This window comes from Drosophila mojavensis, unplaced genomic scaffold (genome assembly GCF_018153725.1).
Source record: "Drosophila mojavensis isolate 15081-1352.22 unplaced genomic scaffold, ASM1815372v1 contig_136, whole genome shotgun sequence".
In the NCBI taxonomy this organism is placed as follows: Eukaryota; Metazoa; Arthropoda; class Insecta; order Diptera; family Drosophilidae; genus Drosophila; species Drosophila mojavensis.
The window spans coordinates 3,436,832-3,448,980 of NW_025318667.1; the positions used below are offsets into that span (position 1 = coordinate 3,436,832).

The window sequence follows — 12,149 nt, forward strand, 5'->3', positions numbered from 1 at the left end:
CAATTGGAAAGTAAAAGTGCTGCCCACGCATGTGAATCTTGTCGTTAGGCTGGCAAAGTAATCGTTATCGATGTTTGAATTCTAACTGAATGAAATGTAGTTGCTGGCGCGGTTGTTGTTGGCTGTTGCATTTCCGGCTACAAACGGGCCAAATGCAAATGTCTTGAATGGCAAGAAAGAAAGCCATTTCACACGTCTGCCACGGTCATGGCCAGCCAGTAGACGCCAAATTGTCGCGTAGTTACACGAGAAATAAAGCGAAAATCTGCAGCAAACATTGCGATTAAGCAGATACGCAGATACGCAAACGTATAAATAATTTACTTTTTTGTTGTTATTGTTATTGTTTTTGTGACACACTTTGTAGTAACAAAGCGTGATTCAATTGCTCACTCACACACACGCAGAGTCGCAACCTCAGTCAAATCTTGACCATTGATGATAAATTCACAGCACTATAAAAACTATTGTCGCACTCGCTTGTCTAGCCATTGTTTACGCAGCATTCAGCAAGCAGCAGACAACCCAAAGGATACAGACAATATGAAGCCAAGCACTGTGAGTAGTTAGACGTTGCACGCGCGTGCCGAGGAGCGGATATAACTCTTTGTCATTCGACAGGGTATTTTGGGCATCGCCTTGACAGCTCTGCTAGCCTGCTCGCCCAGCCTGGCCGTTGTCCATGGCATACAGCCGCTGAGCGCTGGGCCTGCTCTGGCCAGCCCCGGGCACGGCAATGGCTATCGCTATAACGGACCCGCTCACAAATACCTGCCCGCGGCTAGCGAGCTAACCACTGAGGCCATCACCACCACCGGCCATTGGCAGCCCAATCCTGTGCAGCAGCCCGCCCAGCAGCTCCCCTTCGAGCACACCTACGACAGCAGCGGCAACAGCATCAGCAGCAGCATCAGCGGCAGCAGCAACAGCATTGCCGATTACCATGGACCCTACCGCATGGAATACTATGAGCGTGCTCCAATGGAACAGCGTCAACAGCAACATCAACAACATCAGCAACATCACGAACATCAGCCTCAGCAGCAGTTGAATATGAATAATTTTCAATTTGCCGCCGATAATTCAGGTGCTGCTGCTGCTGCAGCAGCTGGTCAGTTTGGCCAAGCTGTCGGTCTATCTGCTGGCGCGCAGCATGATCGCCGTCTGGAGTCTGGTCAGCGAGGTGCTCAGCTGATTGGCCAGGCGCTGCCCGAGCGCTACCAGCGGCAACCTTTCGCACAGACCTCGTCGAGCTATTTGCAAATGCAATCGCACTCGTACGAGCTGCCGCCCAGCTACAGCATGCACAGAGAGTGGTACGAGCAGGAGGCGAAGCCGCAGCCGCAACAGCAGCAATTGCTGCAAACTAGCTACTATGAGCAACAGCAGCAGCAACAATTGCTGGCACAACAGCAACAGCAGCAGCTGCAGCAACAGTTGCTGCCACAGTACCAACAGTTGCTGCCACAGGTGCATCAACACTTCGACTACTCACAGCAGTTGAGCTCTTTCCATGACCACGCCCACACACAAAACGCCTACGTGACGCAGCCAAGTCGCGAGTTTCAAGCGCCCTATTACTAAGTATACCCCTCCCATGCCACCAGGCCCACTTCCTGCTCCTCACTCCCTCACTCCCACCCCCCTCCCCACACCCATTTGAGCTCTACAACGTCTATGGATCAGAGCTGCTCCAACCCAACGCAATGAAAACATTTGCATTTGGCTTCAAATGCATTTTTCGTATTTCATCAAGCGTCTCTTTTTTTTTTTTTATTGAACTAAATCGTATTTTTTTTTTATATATATAAAGATATATAAGTATATTTAATATGAATATTTACAAGAGTATTAAAAAACATTTTATGTGAATAAAATAAAGACATTCTACTTAAAGAGCCTCAGCTGAGTTTTATTTAACAAATATCAAAAAAAAAAATTTTAAAGAATTCTCAAATGATTTAAGCAGTTGCACTTGTAAAGCTACAGTGAGTAACATTAATATTCCGCTTTTTTATTTTACAACTTCAAACTATAAAGTTTATAAAATGAAATATATAATATGTGTAAATGCTAAATTTTATATTGAAAAATAACTGTTCCGATGAGATAATATATTCAGTTATATATAAAATATATTTCATATATAATATATTTCAGTAGAATATATTTAACATAACTAACAAAGATTATACAAAAGTCGGAAAAAAAAATTGGCAAACAAAAAGACGAATATTGATGTTACTCACTGTATATGTATACATTGAGATATATACATATATACATACATACATATATTTTGTGTTTGTTTATTTTATTACATAAAAGAAAACTAAATAAATAAATCCAATTCAATAAAAATCTTTATAAAGTGCATGGAGTGTATTCTTGTCCATTGGCATGACAAATTCGATATAATTTGATATATACAAATACATAGTATATATGCATATATCCGACCATAGGTGACGTGGCAAATCTAGTCTATATTCCAGAAATAATCTACATAACTAAAAGGGTCAAATATTTCAATGAAATTTCGAGAGAAATCGTTGTCTGATGTGATGTGAAAGTCTCAAATTTCGCTTAGAATTCCCAACTGGTTTTGGTCCGTCGTCATTGAAGAGATTCGCCCACGACAGCATGAATAATGTGGAAAACTCTGGGCTCGCTCAGCTTGAGCTCTGGCTTGGAATCTGTGACCTTGAGCATGGCTTTAAGCAGTGCCATAAATAATCGCAGCTAATTTGATTACGCTCGTTGTTTACGGCAACATTTTCTCAGCGCCTCTTGGCCAATGAAACATTTTCATTGCGAGCACTCGAGTTTCCGCATCAGACTCCAAATTCTTGCCGCTAATTGCGGGAGTTGTGCAATTTGTGAACTTGGAATTTGGAGCTTGGCTTAAGTCGCATTAAAATCTATTTGAATAACCGAATTAAATTTAATTTTATTCTGGGCTTTATTTTATGTTCTTTTTTTTTTTTAGCTAAATAAGCTGAAAAACGCACGCGTTGAAACCGTTTTTTTTTTTTTTTTTTTATTTATTTCTGCTTTTTGGTTTATTTTTTATTTAATTTTTGTAAATTAATCTTTTTTTTCTCGCTTCCGTTATGCAAATTACTTCCAATTGTTGCACGTGCTTTGTAATGCGAAGACAGGGCGAACAGGGAGCGAGTGAGGGAGCGCGAGAGTGAGAGAGAGAGAGAGAAAGAGGCACAGAGCGTGTGTGAGAGAGGGAGAGCAAAAGTGAAGGTAAAACAAACAAAATCAAACATTTAACACCCACAGCCGCAAACGCAGCCAAACAGTAGCGGATCAAGCGAACTGCAGATTATTGGGCCCGATAGAGCAGCGGGGCAATGAATTAGTGAACAGAGCTCTGCCTTGATATGCCTCTAAAAAGTAGCCCAATCGCCAATTATAATACTAGATTATGATTAATAATACTAGATTAATACTAGAATTTGATTATAGTTCTCTATTTCAGATGCGCGCCCCAGTAAAGGCGCTTAGTGTACTTCCACTCCGCTCCTGGACCACGAATGCAAAACTTTCATTTGAGCAGCTGCAACTGGAGCAACTGCAGCAGCAACTGCAGCAGCAAAATGCCAGGAAACCAGACAGATCCAATCAAAACGTTTATAGATCGTTTGTGTTGAACCTAATGAAAATGTGGTTCAATGGGAGAAAGTCTGTCAGAGATTTGCTGAATATCTATATAGATATTATGCAAGACCAAAACATCAGGCGTCAAGTGCTTAATTTGAAACGATTTGCGCCAAACTCAATCAGTTGGCTGGGGAGAGAGACGAGGAGTACACGACTAACAGATACTCTCCATTAAAAAATCGATAGCTATCGATGTATGAGCGGGAGCTTAGATAACTCTACCATTCCACTTGTATAGCCCTATCCATTTAGCACATTAATCGATAACTATCGATTATTCAATTTGCATCACTCTTAGTTCAGCTAGTAGAACTTTTTTAGAGCTTGCTGAAAAGACAACTTGCATCATGCCTCTTACAATACGAATTACAGGGTATTTAAGTGCTTCGATGGGCGCACACGCCCACCGTCTCACCGCCCAATTTGAATTCCAATTCCATTTCCATGGATTGTTGAGCAAAAACCGCATTGTTAACTCGCTCATTATGATTATAATAATCATTACCATTATCATTGGCCTAACAAATTGTTTTTTTTTTTTTGGGTGTTGCGACAGGTTTTACACAAGCGTCGAAAATAGGCTTAGAGTCAGTTTGAATAGGCCTATTATGAAGAGACAAAGCAGACTAAGGGGAGAAAGAGAGGGAGGAAGAGACAGAGAGAGAGAGAAAGAGAGAGAGAGAGAGACAAAGAGAGAGAGAGGGACAGAGAGAGAAAGAGAGAGAGAGAGCGGAAGACATGGCAACAGCAGGACCCTCTCCAAATACCTGAACTCAGCCAGAAAGCTCTACCCTTTCTTTTTCCTTTTCCACATTTTCCGCACTCCCATATCTGTCCTTTCTTGATATATCATTCTCTATCCCATCTCTCCACTTTTTTCTTCTTTCCTTCCTATCTCGATTCTTTGCCTGTCTTTCATCACTTGATATATCATTCTCTATCCCATCTCTCCACTTTCTTCTTCTTTCCTTCCTAGCTCGATTCCTGTGTTTCATCACATGATATATCATTCTCTATCCCATCCTCTCCACTTTCTTCTTCTTTCCTTCCTAGCTCGATTCCTGTGTTTCATCACATGATATATCATTCTCTATTCCATCCTATCAATTTTCTTCTTATTTTCTTTCTTGATATATCATTCTCTATCCCATCTCTCCACTTTCTTCTTCTTTCCTTCCTAGCTCGATTCTTTGCCTGTCTTTCATCACATGATATATCATTCTCTATTCCATCCTATCAATTTTCTTCTTCTTTCCTTCCTAGCTCGATTCCTTGACTGTCTTTCATCACTTTTACCCGTTGCCGATGATGCAATGAGGAAGTGCATTGAACGCGCTGTCGTTGGGCTCAGCCTTGCCCTTAGCTCTCTCGAGTCAAGCCCATATCCATATCCATATCCGTAGCCGTAGCCGTATTCGTATCTATTTCCATTACCATTTCCATTTCCATTTCGCACTTCCCATCTCTCACCATCAGCGGAACCACCTGGATCGCATTACAGCCGCCTCGTAGGCTATTTAAGTGGGCTCGGTCACATGCCTGGCTGCAGACACGCCTCACAACTTGGACACAATGCGCGCCCTCAGCTGGGCATCTGGTTTGGCGCTTCTCCTGCTCTGGCTGGTCGAGGCGCAGTCGCCGCCCCCCTTCTACTATCACAGCTGGCTATATGCAACGCCCTGGCGGCCCTTGGTGCCGGTGCACAGACAAGTGCTGGATGCCCAACAGCTGAGCCTGGGCTACACGGGTCCGCAGACCTTTCCGCTTGAGGCTGGCCAGGCACAAGCGCAGACGACCGTTAGACGACCCGTTCTGCTGGGAGTTCAGCTCCGGCCGGCGCGGCAACAGTTTACGGTGCCCTTTAGACCCTCGCCCTTTGCGGGCTACAGCAACGATGTGGAGCAAGTGGAGCAGCGAGAGCAAGTGGAGCAGCGACAACAGCAGCTGGTGCAGCTGGAGCAGCTCAATCAGCAGTCGGAGCCACCTTTCTATGCTCCAGGCTATCCGCAAGCTGCCGCTGTCCTTGCCTCCCCGCTCATCGGCGTGGATCAGGCGGAGCAGAGGCCCCCGCACTATCTGTACATGGCACCGTCCCATCAATATAATCTAGTTAGAAGTTAAGTCGTTTGTTGTTGTTATCTCTGTTCGTTTTGCTTTCGATATAAACAAAGAAAAACTTTGATCAAACCACTCGCCCTTTGCTTTCGCTTGGTGAAATTAACTCTCGCTCGACCTTGGCAACGTCTCGCTGAGCATTGCGCAATCGATTTTAGGTCGCTGCGCTGCGCCGTGGCACGAGGTCGTCGATTTGAGCATTGAAGATTGCAGATTATACGGATTCGACAATGGCATGCAGACGCCCCAAGTGGCCCGACAATTGCCTCGTCTAACAGCCGTCAGGGCCCGCCAGAAGCGGAGCAAAGGTAATTGACGTAATTGCTTGGCTAGGCGAAGACACATCGATGCGTTAACTAAACGAAAGGGCGTACCAAATAGTGGGTGCTATAACTTGGCTAATTGTTGTTGTTGTTGTTGTTGTTGTTGTTGTTGTTGTTATACTTGCATACATCTATGTTTATCTTACCATATCAGCAATATGTAGCTAGTCTAATGCCAAGCTGTTTCACCTACTGAGGTTAGCAGCGAGAGATCTGAGAGAGGTCTTCCCTCTTAGCTTTATAGAGGTATGCAGGCCTAGAACTATTTGAAATCTAACTCTTACTGCAGATTAGATCTGGTCATTTAGACAGTTCTGGTGCCCGAACTCAAATGATTGCATACATTTCCTATAGAGATCAGACATGATTAAACTACCTAAGCTATCTGCCTCTCATAATATGATCTGATATGATCAGAGCTACTTAACTCAGAGCTCAATCCGCTATTGCTTTATCGAGTTATAGGCGAAATGCTCTCAGGCTAACCCATTTGCTAGCCTCTCTTCTCTCATACATATTCTGATTCTCATATCAAACCTGAAGATATTTATTATAGAGACGGTTAGAATTTATATATTCCAAACAAATTCTATTTAAATTTATGTACAGTTACAGTCAAGTCGGAACGTAGTATCTCAAACTTAAGTAAATTAGGCATTAATCTAATATCTTATATCCAATCACCTCTCCTAGCTCAACGATCTGTGATCAGCTCTACAATGCAGTGGAGTCTATACTCTATCTGCCATATCTGCTATCCATTTGAAGAGTAGTACGGATTGAGGCCATTGCGATCCAACCGATCCTAATCTACCTAATTCGATAATGAGCTCATTTAGTGGCTTTAACGAGCTAAGTGAAGACCTTTCGACTGCCTTTCGACTAGCCTCCAATTGGGAAAGAGGCTTTAAAGAGTCCATCAAAGTGTATGACTCGTAAAGCTAATTGGGTCTATTAGCAGCAAATGGAAGATCATTAATTGATTGACTGAACGATTGTTTAAATGATTGACTGATTGAAGATGGCAACGCATCAATATCAGGCACACCCAGGGAGCAGGCCCAAGTAACGGTTAACGGTTAGCGGTTAACGGCTATCGTTTGAGACAAGTGAATTACGAGGCCTTGGCAAGAAATATTATTACGACATTGTCGCAAAGAGTTTAATTAAAAGGGGGAAGATTAGGGGAACAGGCAACCCGAACTAAATTGTAGTTTGAAGGAAATAACAAAAACAAAAAAAAACAAAACGAAAGGCAAACACAATCTGTTACAAATTTGCAACAGCTGACAAAATAGCAACAACAACAACAGCAACAGTAGCAAATAAAAACATTCATCAGCAATGCGGTTAAATTACCGTTAACGCTACCAGCGCCAGCAGGAGAAGGGCATGGGGGAAGGGGCAGCGGCTGCTGTGGGGTGGGGTACGCCCTGTCATCCGCACTCACATTCATCAAAATGTTACTTGGAATTAATTGCAATTCACGCATAAGCCAAAAGACTGGGAAAGCTTGACAAAAAAAAATAAATAAAATAACCAAAAACCTAAATGAAAAGAAAGACACGCACCAGCTTAAAGAGAGGGCGTGTGCGCGAGAGGGAGAGAGAGCGAGAGAGGGAGACAGGCACTGTGCACTGAGACATGCGATATGGCAAATGTGTCACTTGAACTTGACGCGAACGAACGGGAGGCAATGCAACAGTCGCAATGCACAGTGGTACGTGACTGCGGCAAAACTGAATCAAATGTGGAGTAAGTCGGCGTTTGAGCATGCGTTAGGCAAGCAAGAAAAATGAATACTTCTCAAAACGAAAGACAGCAGCACATACTATCTAAATATAAATTATAAAACGTTTCACATTGAACTAAACGTATATTTACGAAGAATAAGCATTAATAACAGACGCAATTAGGGATGCCCCACTGTGCCAAGGCAACGGTCCAGAGTCATGTCCGCCAAGCGTGCGCCACACACCGACCCAAACAAGAGTGAGAGTGCGCGTGCGAGTGCGAGTGCGAGTGCGAGTAAGAAGAGACGGTTAGCGGTAAACCAAAGCGAAGCAAAAGCCAAAAATCGGTTTAGTTCATATGCAAAATGGGCAGCAACAAATATGCCGCGTCGAGTTGGCGCTTTTCGCATCGCCGCCGACGCCGCTGCGTCAAGTTAGCTGCGACGCCAGCGCAGACGTGCGCAATGACAAGCGATTTGCTGCAGAGGCCGCGTATAAAAGGGTTGGCCGGCGCAGAGGTCGTCAACATTCGACGCGCAGCGCTTGTGGAATAAACGCGACTTAGATCGACCAAAACAGAGAGAGAGAAAGAGCTAGAGAGTGAGAGCAAGTGAACGAAAGGACATAAATAGATCAGCCCAGCATTTGCTGAGCTTCAATTTTTTTGTTTGGTATTTTTTGACGTGCACCCCGAAAATGCAGTTCGCTGTAAGTGTTGTGAAACGACAAATGAAATTTAAATAATGCACTAACGCGTTTAATCCTTGAATAGTATTTAGAGATTTATACCAAATACCGCAACTGTTGTTGCGCACTGATCACATAAATTTCTAAATGCTTTGCCGAATTTGCAACACAAATTAAAAACGAAAATTTTCAATTTCTAATGCAGTTTTCGCGCGCGCTTTTCATATGCGCTTTGTGCGTCTTTGCCGCCGCTAAGCAGCCACAGCAGCAGCAGCAGCAGTCGCAGCAACAGCCGCAGCCGCTGCAACAGCAGCAAAAACAAGCTCAGTCCACCAAGCTGAAGCGCGATGCTGGCCTGAGCTTCGGCAGCGGCCTCTATCATGGGCCCTCACACAAATATTTGCCGCCCGCTGCCAGCTCGGGCGGCTATGAGAGCACCTATGCCCATTTGCATGGCAATGGGCTGGCCGCCAGCAGCGGCTTTGACTTTGCCAGCCTTGACACGGACAGCAGCCATCAGGGCCCGCTTCATCATCATTATCAGCAGCCGCAGCTGCATCATCATCATCAGCCCTATCACAGTCATCAGCAGCATCATCATTACAGCCATCAGCCACACACATATCAATCGCTAGGCTCCTATCATGGTCATGGACGTCCCGTGTACATTAGCTCCTCGAGTCTGGCTGGCGGACCTGCTGCTGGCCCTGGCCCCAGCTATCATCAGCGTCCTCCCAAGGTGGAAACCTACATTGTGCACACCAGCAACGGCGGCGGCGGCGGCGGCGGCGGCAGCAGCGGGGGTCATGGCTTTGGCCAACAGGGTCATAGTGGTTACAAGTACTCTGGCCATGGCGGATCCCCTAGCTACTTGAGCCTGCTGGGCGGCGCCTCGCACAAGCAGCATGGCGGCAGCAGCACCACCTATTTGCTGACCACGCCCAGCTATAGCAGCAGCGGAAGCAGCGGAAGCTTGGGCAGCAACAGCCTCAGCAGCCTTGGCAGCCTCGGCAGCGGAGGATCCTCCCATGGCATCAGCTTTGGTCACGGTCATCCGCTTAGCCTGGGCAGCAGTAGCAGCGGCGGCAGCAGCAGCAGCCACGGCTTGAGCTTTGCGCCGTCTTTGGACCATGAACAGAACTTGGGCTACAGCTATGAGCCGCCTAGCCTGCAGCACTATGCCAAGCAGCCGCTGAACAGCTACGGCGTGCCGCTGCTGGCTGGCTATGAGCACGGCCAGCCGGAGGAGGAGCATCAGCAGCCGCAGCAGCACCATGAGCTGCATCACGAGGAGCAACAGCTGCCGGCGGAGAAGAGCCACACGGAGCAGCAGACACCGGCCTATGCGCTAGGCCACAAGGGTCTGGGCCACTTCAGCTATACGTCCAGCAAGCCGCTGGCCCTCAACACGGATATCCATCAGCACGAGGATAACAACGAGCTGGTCGCTGAGCTGGCCAAGGCGCCGTTCAAGCCCAGCGCCTTCCTCGGCGCCAAGCACGAGTCGAGTCTGGGTTATTCTGACTACGCCACGCCCACCACACAGTATTTGCAGCCGCCCACGGCAACGGGCTACGACTATGCGGCCCCGGGTCCGGCGGTCCTCTACGGCGCGCCCGGCCAGTCTGGTGACTCGGCCACGCCCATCTTCGAGCCAGACTCCACCTATTTGCCGCCCACGCACAACTACCACTAAATTATTCACAACTATTTATAATATCTCTCTATACACCTACATATATATCTCTGATTTTTTTTTTATATATATCATATTCATGTAGATTTTGTCTAAGTTTATGCCAAATGGAGCGCTCGTCCAATAAAAGCAATTTGAAACATAGCCACGCCCCCTCTCACTTTGACTCTGCTTTACAGACTTTCAATCGATCTCTTTAGCATGCGCAGCTCATCAAAGTCGGATGTATATATAGATAGATACATATACATATATATACACATTTGATTTGGGTTTTCTCAATTCGTTTCGCTTTTTATTTTGAAAGCGTGTGAAGTCGCTGGATTCGCATGTGGAGCAAGTGCGAGAAATTATTGAAACGTTAACGGAATGGCCAATTAGACAAATTCACTGAACGCATTACATCCGAATGGCATCCGTGTGGAATACGTGAAAAGCTTTCCACTGAAAGTGCAAATCGAACGAGTGTGGAGTGACTTTAATCTAATTTCCAAATCAAATTGGCGAATAACTCGACGTATTCATCGCTAGTTCTTTAATCAGTTGTACGATTTCCTTTCACTCGAATTCAATATATCACTGGAGTACAATTGAAGCGAAACAGAATCAAGTAAATTCTTGAATGAACGTATTCATCTGGCTTTGAGTACTAGAAGCATTTGATATACTTTCCTTCATTAATATTGCATTATTTTGGAGTATTTGCAAATACAGTCGAGTCTCTATAATTTGCATCGCGATAAATCGAAATAAATTCGATCGCCTTGAAAAAATTAGTTCTCGATAATTTGAATTGAATCTGTGTAAATCTAAAAAATTGATCCCCTTGTCATATCGAATTAACGGGACTCGACTCTAATATGATTGAATTCATTCATATGTCACCAGAATGCTCTGAATGTAATTAATCGAAAATTCATGTTGTAATCGATTTTTATCGATTTTGTGATTTTAATCGATATTTTTCGAATCTGTTCCTATGCCTTCATTGATTTTGTATTTTTTTTTTTTTTTAACTCATATCGATTTTTCAGATTTTATTTTACAGTCAATAATGGATGATTATCGATAGTATGTTGTCAGGTATTATATGCGTTTGTTTAATCTATAGAAATAAATATAAACATATTTTTTTAATTTACAAGTTTTTTATTTATTATTATATTATAATATCTTTTTATTATAGTATTTATAATTTTTATTATTTATTTACATATACACGTAAAAATTTTTCCTATTCCCATATCGAATCCGTTTTGTATCTGAAAGGCACTTGGCATCGCATTGGCATAATCTGGTCAATGATCTGACGCGTGATGCGTTTTAAGAGGCTATAAAATTATGTCACTGCGTTGAGGGGGATTATTAATCATATTTATCTGCATTGTCAGCTTCTGTTGCCTTCAGCTCTGCTGCTTCTGCTTCACCGTCAGCTTTATCTCCTACTTATGCAATGCGAAAGCTGATCCTGGCCACAGTGCTGACCCACATCAGCTGCGGAAAGTGAAAGGATGAACACTTGAACGATGAATGTGTTTTTTGGCATTTGACCAGCAACAACAACAACAACAACAACAGCTTAAGCAACAACAATTAACAGAAAATGAAACAACGATAAAAACAAAGGAGAAAAAAAAACGAAAGACTTAGGCAACGAACTTGACAGCGCGATTTCGCATTTAGTTTTCATGACGCGCTGCACTTGTGCTCCGCCTGCGGATTGATTTGGTCTGGTCAGGTGAATCGCTGGGTGGTTTGCCGGCCTGGCCACTTGAAGATGCCAACCGTGCGAAAGTTGGCAGCAGCAAGTGCAGGTTCAACGACCAGTGTTGGGAAATCTATTCGCAAGGAAAAACCCTTCGGATAGAAATTTCACTTTCATATGCATCAATAAATTGGAGCTTTCTTTTTGCCCTGGCGTAA

General features: G+C 44.4%; 3 protein-coding genes across 3 annotated transcripts; all 3 read left to right on the forward strand.

Annotated features, from left to right (window-relative positions):
• Nucleotides 1-469: 469 nt before the first annotated feature.
• LOC122757855 (mediator of RNA polymerase II transcription subunit 15) lies at nucleotides 470-1,751 on the forward strand. Its single transcript, XM_044011420.1, has 2 exons — nucleotides 470-558; nucleotides 622-1,751. The coding sequence occupies exons 1-2, from the start codon at nucleotides 544-546 to the stop codon at nucleotides 1,582-1,584; spliced, it is 978 nt and encodes a 325-aa protein (XP_043867355.1). The 5' UTR covers nucleotides 470-543; the 3' UTR covers nucleotides 1,585-1,751.
• A 3,493-nt stretch (nucleotides 1,752-5,244) lies between these two features.
• LOC6585418 lies at nucleotides 5,245-5,793 on the forward strand. The gene has a single exon (XM_002011013.1). The coding sequence runs from the start codon at nucleotides 5,245-5,247 to the stop codon at nucleotides 5,791-5,793; it is 549 nt and encodes a 182-aa protein (XP_002011049.1).
• A 2,555-nt stretch (nucleotides 5,794-8,348) lies between these two features.
• Nucleotides 8,349-10,370, forward strand: LOC6585417 (hornerin). Its single transcript, XM_002011012.4, has 2 exons — nucleotides 8,349-8,551; nucleotides 8,736-10,370. The coding sequence occupies exons 1-2, from the start codon at nucleotides 8,540-8,542 to the stop codon at nucleotides 10,224-10,226; spliced, it is 1,503 nt and encodes a 500-aa protein (XP_002011048.1). The 5' UTR covers nucleotides 8,349-8,539; the 3' UTR covers nucleotides 10,227-10,370.
• The last annotated feature ends 1,779 nt before the right edge of the window (nucleotides 10,371-12,149 follow it).

What these genes read in the sequence shown, in the direction of transcription:
- LOC6585418 (XM_002011013.1), top strand. Translation starts at nt 5,245, where the DNA reads ATGCGCGCCCTCAGCTGGGCATCTGGTTTGGCGCTTCTCCTGCTCTGG.